Source organism: Fusarium pseudograminearum, chromosome 3, assembly GCF_000303195.2.
Source record: "Fusarium pseudograminearum CS3096 chromosome 3, whole genome shotgun sequence".
NCBI classification, from domain to species: domain Eukaryota; kingdom Fungi; phylum Ascomycota; class Sordariomycetes; order Hypocreales; family Nectriaceae; genus Fusarium; species Fusarium pseudograminearum.
The window spans coordinates 1,707,260-1,725,027 of record NC_031953.1 but is presented as its reverse complement, the minus strand read 5'-3'; the positions used below and the strand labels follow the sequence as shown (position 1 = coordinate 1,725,027).

General features: G+C 48.5%; 4 protein-coding genes across 4 annotated transcripts, besides 2 other annotated features; 1 reads left to right on the top strand and 3 right to left on the bottom strand.

Moving 5' to 3' along the window:
* Nucleotides 1-105: 105 nt before the first annotated feature.
* On the bottom strand, nucleotides 106-1,912 carry FPSE_07213 (uncharacterized protein; the record flags this gene model as incomplete). The annotated part of the gene is made up of 3 exons (XM_009260331.1): nucleotides 106-796; nucleotides 846-1,350; nucleotides 1,402-1,912. The coding sequence occupies 3 exons, from the start codon at nucleotides 1,910-1,912 to the stop codon at nucleotides 106-108; spliced, it is 1,707 nt and encodes a 568-aa protein (XP_009258606.1).
* Nucleotides 1,913-2,467: 555 nt separating this feature from the next.
* Nucleotides 2,468-2,494: a microsatellite.
* A 392-nt stretch (nucleotides 2,495-2,886) lies between these two features.
* Nucleotides 2,887-2,925: a repeat region.
* A 1,447-nt stretch (nucleotides 2,926-4,372) lies between these two features.
* On the bottom strand, nucleotides 4,373-6,790 carry FPSE_07214 (uncharacterized protein; the record flags this gene model as incomplete). Its single annotated transcript, XM_009260332.1, has 13 exons — nucleotides 4,373-4,412; nucleotides 4,465-4,813; nucleotides 4,867-4,894; nucleotides 4,946-5,040; nucleotides 5,090-5,297; nucleotides 5,356-5,372; nucleotides 5,427-5,788; nucleotides 5,839-5,991; nucleotides 6,048-6,194; nucleotides 6,245-6,287; nucleotides 6,345-6,471; nucleotides 6,549-6,614; nucleotides 6,767-6,790. 13 exons carry the CDS (start codon nucleotides 6,788-6,790, stop codon nucleotides 4,373-4,375), a joined length of 1,659 nt encoding a protein of 552 aa, XP_009258607.1.
* A 2,502-nt stretch (nucleotides 6,791-9,292) lies between these two features.
* FPSE_07215 (uncharacterized protein) lies at nucleotides 9,293-11,100 on the bottom strand (the record flags this gene model as incomplete). The annotated part of the gene is made up of 3 exons (XM_009260333.1): nucleotides 9,293-10,557; nucleotides 10,614-10,923; nucleotides 11,017-11,100. 3 exons carry the CDS (start codon nucleotides 11,098-11,100, stop codon nucleotides 9,293-9,295), a joined length of 1,659 nt encoding a protein of 552 aa, XP_009258608.1.
* A 3,117-nt stretch (nucleotides 11,101-14,217) lies between these two features.
* FPSE_07216 (uncharacterized protein) lies at nucleotides 14,218-17,513 on the top strand (the record flags this gene model as incomplete). The annotated part of the gene is made up of 3 exons (XM_009260334.1): nucleotides 14,218-16,215; nucleotides 16,264-16,835; nucleotides 16,883-17,513. 3 exons carry the CDS (start codon nucleotides 14,218-14,220, stop codon nucleotides 17,511-17,513), a joined length of 3,201 nt encoding a protein of 1,066 aa, XP_009258609.1.
* Between the last annotated feature and the right edge of the window lie 255 nt (nucleotides 17,514-17,768).

Below are 17,768 nucleotides of genomic sequence, written 5' to 3'. Positions count from 1 at the left end.
ACACACGAGTTCAACTTTTGCTCCGACGCTAAAAAAATAAAAATACACCACATTGTATATAGTCCGGAACCAGAAACACCCTGTAACCAAAGTATCATATCATTTTTAAACAATCAAGTTCTCGAAGCCCATCCCACGTAAATCATGTAGCCAGTTGACATTATCGGTGCTGCGTGTATCTTGCATCGCCCACGTTGCCTTGAGCATCTCAATTGCCGTGAACAGGTACCCCCACGGGCAAATCTGCCAAATTGACAACAACCGGGACAGGGTCCATGTGCGTCTTTCAGGGTCTCGTGTCTCAGCCCCTGCAACAAATGTTGGCCACGAGGAGGCTTTGAAGTATGGGTCGTTCTCGTCAATCAGAGCTAAATTACTCAAAACGTCTTGAAGCAGAAAATCGGTATCAATAGACCGCAACGACCGAACTAGTGGTAGCGCCTGGAGGATGTACAAGCATGCCGCTGACCGGTGTGCAGCGGCTAAACGCACTCGACTGTTGAGGTCCTGGATGAGATTATGTTGCCGCAAGTAGTCTGCCCATGCCGGGATATCGACAGCAAGAGCTTCGTCTATCAAGGCGAGTGCCTTGTCTGCAGCCCCCACAGATTGATCAGTCCAGGGAACTTCGTGAGACAGCTCGGAAGCGGAAAGGATTATGTTCAGAATCTCTGGAGGGCAGGACAAATAACTTGTCAGTTCCACCCGTTTCATAACAGGTAGAAACTGAAAAGCTTGTCGTGCAACCCTTGCAGCGAGCCCTCCCGAAGTCAACGTCGAGCCGAGAATGTTGTAGCTATAAAAACGTCAGTATCCACTATACGCGGCAGCCGGATTTCACTTACATGAAGCTGTCAGTAATGACCCGGTCCCGCAACATTCTACTAGAAGCGTCGGGGTTACTATCCGGGTTAAGAAGTGCCATAATACTGGTAGCGCCTTCGAGGTGGGCCCTCCAGCTCTGGTTATCCGACTTGTCCAAATCAATCAAATCAAACTTGATAAAAAAATGCATAGCAGCCAGTGCCACCTCACTACCCGCCGGGTCAAGGGTATCGAGCACCTCTCTAAGGTGGCTCATAGCCTTTTGCTTGGCCGTTAGGGCATCGATGAGAGCTTGGTGAGTTACCAGATCCTTTGAGCGCAGCACAGAGAGGTAGTCGCCGGGATTGGGGATGCCAGTGGGGATCTTGGTGACGCGGCGAAACACATTGGACCAGTGGATAGCTGAAGTCGCAATAAGAACTTGAAAAAGAAGCGGGTGCTTCCGTGTCAAGGGTATCAGCTCACGGAATGGATTACTCTCAGGTGTGTCTCGGACCACGAGATCCTTGCAAACGCTTTCGGAGACTGGGACTCGCATTAGTATCGATTAAGGTAAGGACTAGAGCCAAGACATACAATGCGCTAGGTAGAATCGCGATGTGCGGTCAAGATCCTGGAACAACGGATCTGTAAGTGCAGCCGGAGAAGGCCAAGGCATATTGCCGTCGCTCGTGGACGCAGATTCGTCATTTCGTGGGGTCGGCTGTTGCTGATGTCGTTTCAACTCCTCTGCCTCTTGGGCAGCCTGCTGTGCTTGCTGAACTAAGCGCGCCAGCGGGTGCTGGTCGCTATAGTCGGGTTGAGGTTGGGGTCTCGGGCGGTCGTGATGGTGACCTTGACCGGGCTGATGATACTGACCCGGGGGTGAGGTAGATGCGGAAGAGTCATTGTCGTCGGGTAGCCTCCGGCCTGGAGGCGGATTGACATTGCCGTGAGAGTCAATGCCTTGAGTCCAGACAAAAACCTTGCCATACCCGAGGCATTCCTGCCCCGAGACCGCACATTTGTGGCATGTCGGCCATGAGCGGTCGCAGCGCAGGCGTCGGCGACGGCAGTTGTGACACGGTTTGGTGTTGCTTGGCGGCATGCGCCGGGTGCTGACAGAGCAGCTTGACAGGTCTGGTACTGGTGTTTTGCCCTAGGATTTCACTAGGTCCAGGTCGTGCTCGAGCTCTCTTGTGGCGGGCGAGACAGCGGTTTGGATGTGGCGAGCGAGTCGTTACAGAAGGTTCATGATGGACTGAGACAAAGAGATTTGTAACAAGGTGCACGATGTACGAGCGTGAGGCGGGGGAGGCAAGACAGACAAGTCTGGTAGTATGTAGTAAAGTAGGTAGGTATGCAATGACGATGATGAATAAAAAAAAAAAGGTTGTGACGGAAGAGAAAAGTAATGGATGGAGGAGATGGAATGTAGAGACAGGTACCTTAAAGCTAAGGTACAGACAGGTGCGGTATAGTACAGGTAGAGTTGGAAGGTGGGAGGAAAGATGATGGAGGGGTAAATGGAATGGAACAAGGTGCGAGTCTCCCGCTCTCTATACCTACTCCGTGCTCGACGTTAGTTCTATGAGCCTAGTCCAGAGAACCAGTAGGTACCGTTTCTCACAACTGTAGGTACTAATTGAGACGTCCATCGGAGAACAGCAACAACAACAACAACAACAACTACTACTACTACTGCTACTCCCTGATCTCCCTTGTAACCAACCTACCAGGGCAATGGCGAAGCACGCAATGGTGAGAAATAGACCAAATCCAGATCGAGCCTCGTCTCGCTATGGAACATTCTATGGATGAACTGGAGACAGAGCCTAGTTAGTTCAATAAGGGATGCTGGCCAGATGCACCCGTAGGAAGGACCAGGATCTTGCAGACGGGAGGCACAGTACGATACAGCCCCCAGCAAGGTATAGCGTACAGTGCTGGAGGAGATCTCATGACTCGGTTCCAATCAGAAGCGACAGCACAACGTATGTAAATTGTATAAGTCACCCCCATATCAGATTGCAGCATATACCCCCAATGATGAATCCAACCTACCTACTATGCTCGCCTCGCCTTTCCCTCTCCCCTTGTCTCTCTTTCTCTCTCTCTCTCAACTCTAGTCCTAATAGGTAGCAAAGCAGAGGCCAAGCCCCACGTTCATCTAGCCCAATCCCCCGACTAAAGCCGATACCAACGCTCCCCGAAAGGGTAAGGAAACGACATATCGTGCAGCCGGACCTTTGGGACCTGCATCATGGGTCTTCCATTACAGTCGGCAGAAAGCTTGTCGTATATGGGTCTTGATGGGACCGTCCAGCCAGAAGTGACACAACGGCCCAATTGGGAAATCAGCTGTCTTTCGAAGCCTTGTTCTTCTTCTTTTTCTCTTCTTCCACGTCCTTGTTTTTTTTTCTTCCATCGTGAGGGGAACCCTGATACATATTTTTTTTCTTCTATGCGTTGGAGATCGTGATGGATCCCATCCCACCTTAACTACCACGGAGCTTATGAATCGTCATGGCACTTCACTGCACACACTACCTCTGCTATGATCCGCATGCAACCTTGACTAGGAATTTTTCTACCACGGAAATATCTGTTACAGGGTGTTGATTTTGACATGACTCCTTCACTCCGACTGCAACATTAGCCTATCGACTAACATGGACCATGAGAACCGACCATTGCTATTACTATCACTTAGTCATGATGCTAAAAATCATCTTGGCATCTCCGGTCTGGCCCTAACCGAGATCCAGTTAACCATGCTCTCCAACCATCTCCAACTAACTCAAGTGGCAGGTTGTTGAACTAGTCAGGGTTTATTTTGAGAGAGGCCAAGGCTTCTCCTCATGAGGCTCCTCCCACCTTTTCAGCAACTCCACCAAGAGACTATCTTGATGGACCCTTCGTGATAATCAAATTCTTTCACCTTGCTCACCGTACTTGTTTCCCCTCCGTAATCTATTCGATGGGTCAAATTACGAGACTTGGAAGGGATATGCTTACCATGGTGTGATTTTGACTGAGCGGTGGCTTCCTGTGAACCCTGAGCTAGAACACATGTTCTGGCCACTCTCGCTTGGACCGTCGTTGATCCAACTCAAGCCCACTCAGCATCGGTCCCCTAGCCGGTGTATTAGTCCACCATCTGGGGCGATAGGGCGACTCCGAGACCGAGAAAGCGGAGCACAAGACAAGACCGACTGACACAAGGAAATAGCAGCAATAATTCAAGCAACGCTCATAAATTCTGGCTTTTCATATCTCGTTCTGATCTCTGCCTTGCGGCATCTCTAGTATCGGTGGTGCCTCACCGAGTTGCCAGCCAGCGTAGCGTGGTGCTGTGTCCGAACATGCATTCTCTGGCCGCCTGACAACTCTGAAGGCTACATTATTTTTCATCATGGCTGGCTGGACTATCGTGTCCGCCTGCCATTGGCATTTTCAGACCCAAGCTTTATAGGTCTCCCACTGTCTCGAAGCTACCCCCTCTTGGCCGGACTTTTGAGTTCCGACACTTTTGCACTCGGTTGCCCGAGAGTATCGTCGTCAGCGTTTATGACGTTGTCATCTGCTCGCTGGCCATGTTGTGAAGGCTGTTGACTGGTCAGTATACGCAAAGAATAAGCATTACTGACAAGGACTCACCTGATGTCTTCGCGTTCATCAGAGTCAGGTGGGCCATTTGTAGGTCCAGAGCTGACGACAACATTGGCACCCTCATCACCGCCGGCCTTGATCTCTGTCAAGGCTGCCTTGGCCTTTCGCTTGCCGTTTCGGAGGTCGCTCAAGTGTTCGAAATATCCTTCTGGGACGTCTGTGACGTAGCGACCACAGAAGACACCGACCTCGAAGTCCTCAACCTTGCTTTCGGTTTCAGCAGCCTCCATGCAAGCAGCCTTCAATCCGTCCTTGCCGTCAAGGTCCTGGAAGATGACCTCGTCAGCACCGATATAGTCGGCAATTTCCTGTGTAGTTCGACCATGGGCAACCAGATCTTTTAGATTGTTAGCAAGAGCAGTTTGAGCGACGGGTCACATGAGTTCCTACCAATTGGATCCGCAAGATCGATACCATACTTGAGAATTGTTAGCATCATTATCAGGCAAAATAACTTGATCACACTTACAATGTGAGGGTGCATGCACTCGGGAGAGGCTGAAACAAAGATAACCTTGACGGCACCAGCATCCCTAGCCATCTGGACAATTTGTCGTGATGTAGCTAATCTCAAGTCAGTATTGGCGTGTGGCTTAGACGATGTATTGCTTACTTCCACGGACGACACTGTCATCCACTATAATCAAGTTCTTGCCGCGGAATTCTGAGTCGATGGGTGAAAGCTTTCGGCGGACACTCTTCATTCGGAGAGCTTGGTTGGGGAGAATGAAAGTTCGTTGGACGTATCGGTTCTTGATAAGAGCAGTCACATATGGCTTGCCGAGCTTTTCAGCAAGAGTAGCAGCGGCAATGTTACTTGTCTGTGAGGAATTAGTTACCGCGGAAAGGAGGATTAGTATATAATGCAGCATGTCGTACCTCAGGAACAGGAATAACTAGAAAATGTATTAGTATAGTTCCAGGTAAGGCGGCGTGTGGATACAACATACCAGCATCGATCTCTTCAACTGCCTTATCTCCAAGAACCGCACGAATCTTCTTGGCCAGCTTCTCTCCCATGTTCTGTCGGCTGCGGTAGACGGAGATACCATCCATGGTCGAATCGGGGCGAGCAACGTAAACGAACTCGAAGCAATCAGGGGTGTAGGGTCGGTCGTTGATGATCTGGCGGAACTTGGGAGCACAGCCCTTTTGTAAAAAGCAGGCCTGTCCGGGAAGAATGTCGATGATATCCTCGAAGCCGAGCTGCTTGAGGACAACAGATTCGGAAGCAACCATGTAATCCTTGGTGCCGGAGAGAGTAGCGGAGGGTCGAGATCCAATGCAAAGGGGTCGGATACCGTTGGCGTCACTGTTTCCAATTAGACACAAGACACACTCTGAGCCATTGGCGCAACTCACCGGAAAGCCAGGATACCGAAACCAGCGATCATGGCAGTGCAGGCAAAAGCGCCCTGGCACTTGGAGTACACATCGCTCAGAGCAGTGAAGATATCTTCAGAGTTGGCGCGAGTCTTGCCGAGCTGCTGAAGTCCGTGTGCAAAGATGTTGAGACTATTGGCACAAATCAGTCACTGTGGTTCGAATAATTGCTAGCTACGATTACGCACAGGAGCTCCGAGTCGGAATCGGAGTTGACATGTCGGTGGGCTTCTTCGTCGAGGAATTTGCGGAGATATTCAGTGTTGACGAGGTTGCCGTTGACGCTCATTGAGATTCCGAATGGCGCATTGACGTAAAAAGGCTGAGCTTCGGATCTGTGGACAACGGTTAGTTGTGCAAATAGAGTATTTGCAGTGTCACATACGCAGAAGCGGTGCCCATGGTAGGGTAGCGGACGTGTCCCAGGCCTTTGGAGAGTCAGTCTCTGTATCATCTGTGTGTCGCGTTGCCATCCATATCCATACCCATGTATCCGGGCAGATGCTCAAGTCTTCGGCCATCAGAAAAGACCTTGCTGGCCATTCCCAAGCCCTTGCACTGGGAGACTCTTCCTCCCTGGCAAACAGCGATACCTGCAGCATCTTGACCTCGCTATACCTAGTATCAGCATTCGTTCCTTGGGAGATTCGAGATTCGGTATTCGATTGTGTTTCTGATCGGTGACTAACATGTTGGAGGTAATACAAAGATTCGTGCAAATCGATAGCGGCAGAAGTGGCTTCCTGGTCACCCAGCTGTATAGACAGTCAGCATTTATTTACATGCGATGTATCACACTTTTTTTGTTTGCTCTTTTGGTAGCACGTCCGTCCCAAGTCCGAGCACGGGCAAGGGTCTCACTGAGCGCGGGGGAGGGGCAATAGAAAGAGCAGGACTCGAGACTGACCAAAATACCCGAAACACCACACATGTTGAATATCGTGTCACGTCGCGGTCGTGGAGAGGTTGAAGAAGGGAATAATTGAGTGTCTTTACACTCAGTCTAAAATTTGACTTGTACCAGAATGTGTAACCTTTTGGAAAAATTTTCCTCACTGACCGACGATATCGGTCATTTTTTTGCTACCACAAATCCTGTTCAGGTGGGGTATTGGTCAAGGCGGGCCGGAGAATGATCCGCAGTGGGTGGACTCCCCCAAATGTGCCTTGCTTTAGTGGACCTCCATTTAAATCAGTGGCTTTTGCCAAGTGAAACCCATTAAAACATAAAAAGATAAGACGAAAGAAAAAAACTGATTCTTCTATTCAGATGGAAGAAGAGCTTAGCTTTATAGCTATAGCTTTTCTTCTAGAAGCTTTTCTAACTGGGAAGCTGCCTAACTCATAGGCAGCTTATATACAGTAACTATTTAACAAATAATAAACTATACCTAGGCATCAGTCCTATCCAACATCAAACTCCGATTTTAGGTATATGTTTATCTCTTTTTTGCTCTGGTATCAGCATCACGAGTCAGTGATTATTGTCTAATATTGTTTATTTTATTTTATTGATACTAGGGAAGATGTAAGCGTTCCAATGAATGGTTAATTAATATGTGTTACAACAGCCAATGGCAACACAGAAGGGTCAATATGTATAAGTGAAAGTCTCAAGTACAAGTTCCGGTAGTATATCTGCCCAGTAGTAGATAACAAATTATGCCCAAAAGACGTTCAGATATCTAGATACAGGGTTGTTAATACCGCATTGGCATATTTTTCACGTCAACTGACTACTCTCGTGTTGCATGCACTAGCACATGTCCGCGAATCAAAATTTATTGATAGAAGCATTGTCTTTGAACTTAGGTACTAATGTTACAGACATGAGGTGGACCTATCTTCCACAATCAACCATTCATTTTTCCAGGTACCGATTCTTACATTTCGAGTTTGAACAACAATGGAAGCTGTACAATATTGTGTTATAGAAAGCAAATGAACGAATGAATGAATGAAAACAAAAGGTTATGTGGAGTGTGCAAAAAGTGTCACTGGTTCAGAGCACAGATGTCAAAGCGAAGAGGGTACAGGACGGTGAAAAGCCCACATGACTGGGATTGCGGACAACTTCAACATGCCGATGTCAACGCCTAAGTATGTACCTATTGTTCTGACTAAAGGGAAACTTTAATCTTGCGAATTCCGAACCGTTTCGAAATTGTTCTTTTGTAATGAGAATATAAAGATCACGAAGTGACTACAAGTAATATTAGTGGAATCATCATCCAAGTTTGTAGTGGTGTAAATAAAGTACAATGACGGGCAGGATGATCATATGTACTTTCGTCTTGCCTAACATCTATGTTGCTACTATCTTTAAGAGATGCTGCAAGAGTAAAACTGAAAAGTCTCCAGAGATATGACATCAAAGGACAAGGCCAGCGTAATACAACTGGCTGGCCAGTGCATAGCCGATTGTATGACGCAATGTACATTGCCCAAACAAAACAGACATGTCCTGACTTTGCTTTGCCTGTTTTAACCTCAACTCTACAAGGTCCATATTGCCTTCTCTGACTGTCAAGATGGCGAGTATATAACCTCCAATCTTTCTGAAACCTTTAACAATTAAGGAATCACCTTATAAGCCCCGTTGGCTCAGTGGTAAAGCGTATCACTAGTAATGATAAGATCACTGGTTCGATTCCAGTACGGGGCACGTGATTTATTTAATATTCTTTTTGGAACTCCCTGCATTGGTGGTCACGATAATACTTCATGGTGTTGCGGAGTTCTTTTTTTTGTTGTTGCCTGGTTTGTCCCTTGCACGTGGCAATGCGGGAGCACCCGCGCCATATGAATCCCAATCGGTACACCAGTGCAAACTCCCGTCTGGTGACATTTCAGCCACATATATGCAGATGTTTTGTCATGTTCGCAGCTAATTCTGATCATGCAGCCCTATGCATGTATAAAAACGAAGCTCTTTAATAACTGTAAGTCTGTCTTTAGGATCGTAGAAAATTTAAGCTGCTTGCCTTAGACATGAAATAATCTTATTCTTTTCTTTATCTCACATCTGGCTTCGAGATCGCAGACGTTTCAGAGCTTAAGCTTAAGGTCTGCAAAATAGATAGCCTAATAAGTCTGTGCCACATCAGAACTGAGCCTTGTTGTAAAAGGAGATCATGGAGATTGATGCAAGAAGGGCCTTGTCGCATACCTGACGTCACCCCACATGAAACCTTAAATCAATTAAGCGAGCGCGCCGTCCCGCTTTAGAATTGTTGCATATGACAATGGGTCTTCAACGGGAACTGATAATTAACAATTGACAAACATAGCACGCTGATCCTAAAACAATAGGTGGTGTGTTCATAACTTTTATCATGAAAAACAGGTTGGACTTTCCAGTATATATCCAGATCCAAATTAGTCTACATAATCAAATATCAATCATAAAATACACGCCCCGCCTTATTCTCAACTAGAAATGTTTCGTATCCTCAGCAGCCTTTGATGGCTCCCCTGTCGCATTCTCCTCGTCGTAAGAAGGGCTTCTGGAATTATAAGCCAATCGGAGGTCGTCAATCTCATCCCCAACTTCCATCCAGCGGTCGCTAGTCGCAGGCACTGGCGAAAGTTTGCACAGAGCATAGTAGACAAGCATGGATACGCCAAAGCCGCAGAAGTAGTTGAGCTGGTAAACGTGAACGGCACCAATAGGAACGTTCTTTGCGCCAACTGCATCGGCAAAACCAACGACGTTGATAACGATTCCACAAATGTATGCAGCATAACCGCGCCAGTTGAAGCCAGCGGTGTAGTAGTATGGGCCCTCCTTGCGAGCATCATAGAGCTCCTTCGCATCAAGGTAACCCTTACGAACGATGTAGTAGTCGCAAATCATAACACCAGCGATAGAGCTCAGGAAGACGCTGTAGGCCGAGAGATATGTCGTGAACTGGTTGCTGTCCTTAAGAAGCTGCCAGGGGCAGATCACAAGGCCCAAACAGGCACAAATATAACTTCCACGTCGAATATTGATCCAACGGGGAAGAAGAGCAGTCAAATCGTTTCCTGCTGAGACGCTGTTCGCTGCAAGATTGGTTCCGAGCTGAGCTAGTGTAAACGACGATGCAATGAAGAAGACACCGAAGCGTTCAGCAGAGTTTCCGTCGTTTATAAACTCGTCAAGCAAGTCAAGGGGGTTCCAGATAGCTTTTCCATATAGGGTAGTAGAAGCAGAAGAGACAATGATTCCGATAAAAGAGGTAATGGCAAAGCCGAAAGGAATGGTAATTAGCTGTGACCATAAGGCGTCTTTGGGCTTTTGTGCAAATCGAGAAAAATCGCTGGCGTTGACGATGAGTGTGGCAAAGTTGGAAATCGATGACATGATACCTTTGACAATTTCCCAAGCTAGGTCGCCGCCGTGAACAGTGTTGGGCTGCTTAATGATGGGACCAATGCCACCAGCACGCGAGATAGTCCAGGCGAGGAAAGTGATTCCGGCAACGGGAACAACGTAGGCCTTGGCTGTGAACAGGTGTCGGAGTTGGTGAACAGGGAACCAGAGTGCTGGCAGAGAGCAAATCCAGAAGATGATAAAGGAAGCGAAGTGAGCGGTGTCTGTGCCAGCATCCTTGCTGAATGAGTTGGGGACGTTTTCCCATGACTTCCAGATGGATCGAATCATGAGATAGACACAGTTTCCGCCAATGTAGGCTTGAACTCCATACCAGACGCAAGCTATTCAGTGTTAACGACGGGTTGCATAGGTAGTTGGGGAAGGGGCTGAGACATACCCATAGCAGCACGGTTCAAAACAGGCCACAATGCACCCCAGATACCAAAAGAGCTTCTGTTGATGACGGGGAAACTGATGTGGTAGACGGCACCTGGTCGCGCGTTAATGGCGACAAAGATACCAGTAATACTGTAACCGATCCAGACACAAAGCCAGGCCTGCCACCACGAAAGTCCGTTGACGATCATGGCTGACGAGATCATCCAGGTGTTGATGTTGAAAGAATCGGCGATCCAGAAACCGACAAAGTTCCAAGGACCCCATTGTCGGCGCTCCTTCTCGACAGGTTTGAGATCATGGTTCGTAAGCTGTGGAAGAGTTTAGTAAAACTCCGTCTTGCAGGTCGCGTTGCATTATCTGCCCCGATGACAGAGCAGATAAAGCATATGCGGTCTTCATACCATAAGCTGCGTGCTCGTCAAGCCAGGTTCAGACTCGACGGCGACCTTATCGGCGAAGGTTTTAAATCTTGATCTTGTTTCCATGGCGTCGATGTGGGGTGGAAATAAAACGGTGCGATGTTATGATGAAGAAATAAAAGTCAAAGAAGCGTCAGGAGCAACTTTGAAGGTGATTGACTTTTCTGTGTTGCAACTCCAAGACGAGACGAGGGGTTATGACGTGCAGGTGACAGTGATGTAGGGCTGGCAGACTGGGATTAAATCCAAGAGCAGAAAAAAAGATGATGTGATGGCACTCTTGCCTAACAGTAATAGAGGGACTGATTGAGAAGGACTGGATCTTCTCCACCTCGTTCTTCTTGTCTTGGAAAACGCGGTTGTCGAGGGTGATGGGCAAGCTTGGTATTTATGGTTTGATGATTGAGATTGGGTCCCCCTCCATCTAACTTGATGCGAGGTTCATGTCTGCCCACTGTAATGCAGGTAGATATGCAGGTAGGTTATCAGCCATCAGCAGCCACTATCAGCTCGATCGCCATCCCCAGACCCAGACCTGACCGTTGGTTACGACTGTAGATAACTAGCCGGTAATACCAGGATCTTCGCCGGCGGCCACATTGGCTGTGGTTGGTCTAGTTGAACAGCTAAAGTGCTTTGCATTTCCGGTAGTTGGAACGTTATTTTTTGGTTTTATCTCATGTGCAATTGACTTTTGTATCTTAGGTACTTTCAGTCAACAACCACCATAGAAGATATCCCAACGATCTTAGGTAATTCCAACGTAAAGCTACCTCGACATGATTCATTCATCGACATACTCGTCAAGCTTGCCAAGGTACGTATGCGCCTCTATCGGCACGGAAGTGCAACGAATATTGCGGAGAGATGAGTTGAGGTACAAGGGACCCAGGTCGTGTTTTAGTGGGTGCCCCCACATGCGAGACTCTAAAATCCATGGAGCAAATGCTTGGTATCAGTGTATGAGTGGCTGCTGCAGCGTCTTCGAACTTGTGTTGACGTAGACGGTAAGACAGTTTCTTGACATCTCTGTTGTCCTGAGTTGATTGATCTACAATAATCTTACAGCAGTATCCAATCTGTAAAACCGCAGCAATGGAAAGGTAGAGAGGTAGACATGGTCATCGCATAGGTTCGGCTTGGTAAAAAATGGCATGCAGATGCTATCAGAGCCAGCCATGCCACAAGAGGGGCATTTACCCCAGGCGGATATAAACGAGGACACGCAATTGGTCAGTGACACTTCCTTATCACTGCGACGATGCGACTGAGATACAGGTACTTACACCCCGACCAGATTGGGCTTAGTTGTAAACTGTAGAATAAATTCCATTACTCGATCTCATCGAGTCAACCCTTGTTTTAGACTCAGATTCCCTCTCAGTGGGAGCTATCTGCCCTATCATGTCTATCAGCGGACTGCATCTCTAATTCAATAGTCAATGAAACATTATCTCGTTGTCAACGGCCCAAGTCATTGTAATTCGGTCCTTACCCGAAACTCTGTCGCCTGATCTCGTGAGCCCCCTCTCAATCTAGAGCTCCATTGCATCGCATTTTTCTGCTTGATATGGATCGTATCGGCATTGCAGTCCCGTCCTCAAAACCCCTACTGGACCCCGTTGCAGCAGCTCGCGATGGATTTCGGCTGCAACGCAACTTGGCCGTTTTTCCACTGTTCACACAGCCAACCTTCCTGAAACGATTATTTGTTAAATGCCGAATACCACTCCAATATTGTCTACCAATGTGTCATGATAATACTGTACTCGGCTGTCATCAACGTAAGCAACTGCAGGTGCCATGTTGGTATTTCCGTGGAGGCTCAAATAACACCGAAAACATCATGGCACTGAAACAGATCTGCCAAAACTTTTGGGTCCATGCTGGGCTAGGGACTTTCCTTACTAGGAAAGCAAAAGACGCCAGCCTGTCGGTCCGTGGGTGTGATGCTTACAGCTGTTGCATTGGGGTCTAGATATACGAACCACAATAGGTCGTGCGTGATGTGTAGCTATGACTTGATAAATCCACACAAATTTGTCACAGTAGACAAAAGCTATTCACAATGCGGCGGTGTATGTAAGATCAATACAAAAATAGAATTGATCATACGTCTGGTCGTGTCGGTCCGCATTCTCTACTCGATGGATGGAGCATTGAAGACAGCCTCATACGAGTTGATGGGGTTTCGCGGCAAAACAAGGTAAAATCCCGAGTTCACGATATAAACCCGTGATTTTGACCATAGCTCCGTAGAGCTATAAAACCATCCCATCCAAGTGTCTAAGAATGAGACGATTTGCTGTCCACTTCAAAACAAACTTTCAATGGAGCAATGCCTGGTATCTGTTGCAGACACTCTAATGGGTTATCGACACAAACCGTTATATAAACCACTTTAGGGTAAGCTGTTTCGCACTCGGTTGCTTCATCTATTCATCTTTGATATATGGCTGTACGAGTATGGTCTCAAATGAAGATATAGCTTTCCTGGTCTTATGGTACCCGAATCGTAGAATGCGGTAATAATGCCTCAATCTAGGCTAACTGATAGAGAAGGACGTAGGAAGTTATTAGAGTAAACAACATAATCAGCGTATTTCAGACAAGCTTATACCCATGTATCATGGAGCTATTGTGATTGGTCGCTCTCAACATGAAAGTCAGTCAATGTTAACTCCTCAATACGATGGATAGAAAGAACAATACACGTCGTAGTATATCAGTGGCTTTTTAATACCCTTTGAGGCTCTGCTGGCGTTATTGTTTAACAAAGTAATTGTTCAAAGTGAAAAAAGGGGTCCAGATAAAAACATGGAAAACACGTGAACGACATCAATGCCCCGCGGTCGAGGAAGGGAAAACACTTGCACAACAGCAACGATTGCAACCTATACTACAGAGCCGGTAACCTGTTACTAAAACATAAGAAATATCTCAAATAAAGGAAACAAAGATTGCTGATTTTTATCTAATTAAAAGAGCAAATCGTCAGCTTCAGCATCAACCTTGAATCCTAGCCCAATAAATACTCTCCTTGGCTTCCAGGTTGCTATTCCTCGAGGCCCGCTTTTGTTTGTCTCCCCCACCATCGTCACCAATTCCGCTTCTTTCTCCCCGCCAACCTCAACTTTTTCATCACATCCAATCCCAAACACAACAAGTCCTCGATCTGCAATCATGGAGGACCAGTTGGTGCAGCTTCTTTCCAATACCCAACTGCCCGACCAAGGGCCCAGGCAACAGGCCGAAATCGAGCTCAAGCGCGCACGAACGAATCCCGCCTTTCCGCTGTCCCTCGCCAACATCGCGGCCCATACCTCGATTGAAACAAACATTCGTCAGTCTGCGCTTTCCAACCTGCGACTCTTTATCGAGAACAACTGGAGCAATGATGAGCTTGACGATGAGCCTCAAATCCCCATCTCTGATGAGGTCAGGGGCCAGCTCAAGCAGGTTCTGCTCGACTTGGTCTTGAGCCAGGAGGAGGACCGCAAAGTCAAGATCTCTGCCAGTTACGCAGTCGGAAAGATTGCCGTCCACGACTTTCCCGACCAGTGGCCTAACATGCTTCCCGCGGTCCTTTCCGTCGTCCCAGCTGGCACCGACGCCCAGCTCCACGGTGCCTTGAGATTGCTCAACGACATAATCGAAGAGAGTTTGAGTGAGGACCAGTTCTTTTCCATGGCCCAGGATATCGCCAAGGCCCTCTCTGAGGTCGCTTTCAATGAGAGCCGAAAGCCTATGCAGCGAGCCCTTGCCATCTCAATCCTCCGAGGATGCTTCGATCTTCTTAACATGATCAGGGAGGATCACGCCAAGGAGGTCCGCGCATTTGCCGATGGCCTCATTCAGCAATGGAACCCCTTCTTCATTACTGTCATGAAGAGCCCCCTCCCCGAGGCCAACCTCGATAACGGTACCCAGCCCGAATCCTGGAGCAACATCATCGCACTCAAGCTCCAGGTTGTGAAGACGCTCATTAGAATTAGGCGTGTCTTCCCCAACCTTCTCCTCCCCCAGAGCACTGTCTTTTTCAGTGCGGTATGGGAGGAGCTTTCCACCTTGCAAGCCCCTCACGAACAGCTTTACATCAAGCAGGATGCCCAGGGGCGACTCGAGGATTCCGACAACCTGCCATACACATTGGATTTCCTTATCCTGGAGGAGCTAGACTTCCTGAACCAGTGCTTCAGGGCGCCACCGGTGCAGGCCGAACTCGAGGGTCATCTCAACGCTCATCCCTCTGCGTCACAGGTTCCCTGGATGAAGGAGATTATGAACATGCTCATCGGCTACTCCCGAGTCACCAGGGAAGAGGAGGATCTGTGGGACATCGACTGCTCCCTGTACCTTGCTGAGGAGACCTCGGTCACTGCAAACTACACTGCACGAACTGCTGCTGGTGATCTGTTGATCAAGATGGGCGAGTGGTTCGATCAAAAGGCCATAGAAGGCCTGTTTGGGCAGACACAACCACTCTTCGCCAATGGAGGATCTGATTGGCGTAACCAGGAGGCGGCACTCTACCTTTTCGTCATGCTGGTCAGCGACTTCCAAGACATGGAAAAGCCAATCCCCGAGGAAGTTGCCCATGCCTATCTTGTACTGGTCGACTACGCCATCAACCGAGCTGACGAGCCTCTTCTCCGAGCCAGAGGTTACCTCGTTGCTGGCATTCTTTGCCGATCTTACCAGACTCCCGCTGAGCTTCTGGATCGCATGATTACATCGATTACTCAGGAAGAGTCCGAGGTCGTTCAAGTTGCCTGCATCAAGGCCCTCGAGGGGCTGATCAATGCTGGCCAAGTGTCCTCTAACAGACAGGTTCCCATCATCAATGCTATCCAAAGCTACATGAACGGCAAGGACCCCAGTGATATGGAAGATGCGGACGAGCTTCTCGTTACACTCTCCGAGTCTCTTCGCGCAGCTATCACATTGGACACTCGCATTGCCCTCTCCAACGAAGTGCAGTCCGTCGATCTTCTCTTCATGCTTGCTAAGCTTGGCGCTAGCAACTTCCAGGTCACAATGTTGATTTCCGAGGGCCTTGAGGATATCGTTACTGCTCTTTCAGATACTGAGTCTTACACTGCCCTTTGCGGAAAGCTTCTGCCCACCTTGACCGGCGCCTTTGATGTTGCCAACCTTACTGAGGACAACCCTCTGGTTACAGTAAGATATCATACCGAATCGATTTAGAGCTAGACTGACAGTTTTTAGGTCGCCATTGAGCTGCTGGCTATTCTTGCCGAGAACGGACCCGAGCCACTGCCTGCAGGCTTTGTGGCAGCTACTCTCCCCAAGTTGAACCGTCTTCTCATGGAGTCTAACGAGGGCGAGGTTCTTCGACCAGGATCAGAGGTTGTCAAGTGGATGCTCCAACATGACCACCAGCAAGTTCTTTCCTGGCAAGATGCTAACGGCCGCTCTGGTCTCGAGGTTTGCCTGCACATCATCGACCGACTGCTGGGTCCTTCTATTGAGGACAACTCCGCCTCCGAGGTTGGTGGTTTGGCCGCTGAACTTGTTGAGAAGGCTGGCCAGGAGCGCCTTGGCCCTTTCCTGCCCCAGCTTCTCCAAGCTGTTGCTAACAGACTTGCCTCTGCCCAAGCTGCGGCTTTCATCCAGTCCCTCATTCTTGTGTTTGCCCGTCTCACTCTTTCTGGAGCCCACGAGGTGGTCGACTTTTTGAGTCAAATTCAGATCCACGGCGAAAGTGGCCTGCAGGTTGTTGTGGCCAAGTGGCTAGAGAACTCTGTCAACTTTGCTGGATACGATGAAATCCGCCAAAAGTATGTCAAGAATGAAGCAAGCTCTTGGTATTTACTAACAAGTTTAGTGTGATTGCTCTATCCAAGCTCTACTCCCTCAATGATCCTCGCCTGGCACAAACACAGGTCAAAGGTGACCTGATCGTCAACCAGGACGATGGGCTTATTAAGACACGTTCACGTGCGAAGAAGAGTATGTATTCGACAACTCACGATCCTCAAGCCTCCACCACCTCCACCACCTACCTAGAAACTCTATACACCCAATTTATTGAGGCTCAAGACGCTAATCAACCAGCCATGGCACCAGACCCCGACCAGTACACCGTTGTTCCCGCTTCGCTCAAGATTATCAAGGTACTGATTGAGGAACTTCTCTCCGCATCTGGCCAACGGGCTGCCGCAAACGCGGCCGCTGCTGCCGTGGCATCTGCAAGCTTCGAGGACGAGAACGACGAGGAGGGTTGGGAAGACGACGACGACACTCTCGACTTGAGCTTGGGAGCCACCAAGCATGACCTCATGTCTTTTGTGGAAGGCGGACAGCGACAGCGAGACGACGAGACACAAGCTTACCTCACCGAGTTCTTCATCCGTTGCGGCCAGGAAAACACCGCCAACTTCCAGGAGTGGTACAACATGCTGACAGAAGAAGAGAAGATGAAGCTTAACGAGGTAGCCAGCTCGGCAGGACAATAGAAGGCGACTGCATACATGGTCACGAAACATTACCAGCCTGGCTCGGTTCGGCGGAGAACATTGTGGAAGCACCAGACTGTCAAATAGGGAACAAAAAAGGAGAAACGAGGCCGAGGCGACGCGTGCCTTTGTCTGCGCGACAGAGGGTGGATAGATCGGCCCTTTGGTTGGCATGAATGATTATGAACGGACATGAAATGTAGATAGAATTAGAAACATCTTGGCGGAAGAGTCACATGCGAAATGAACGAGAAG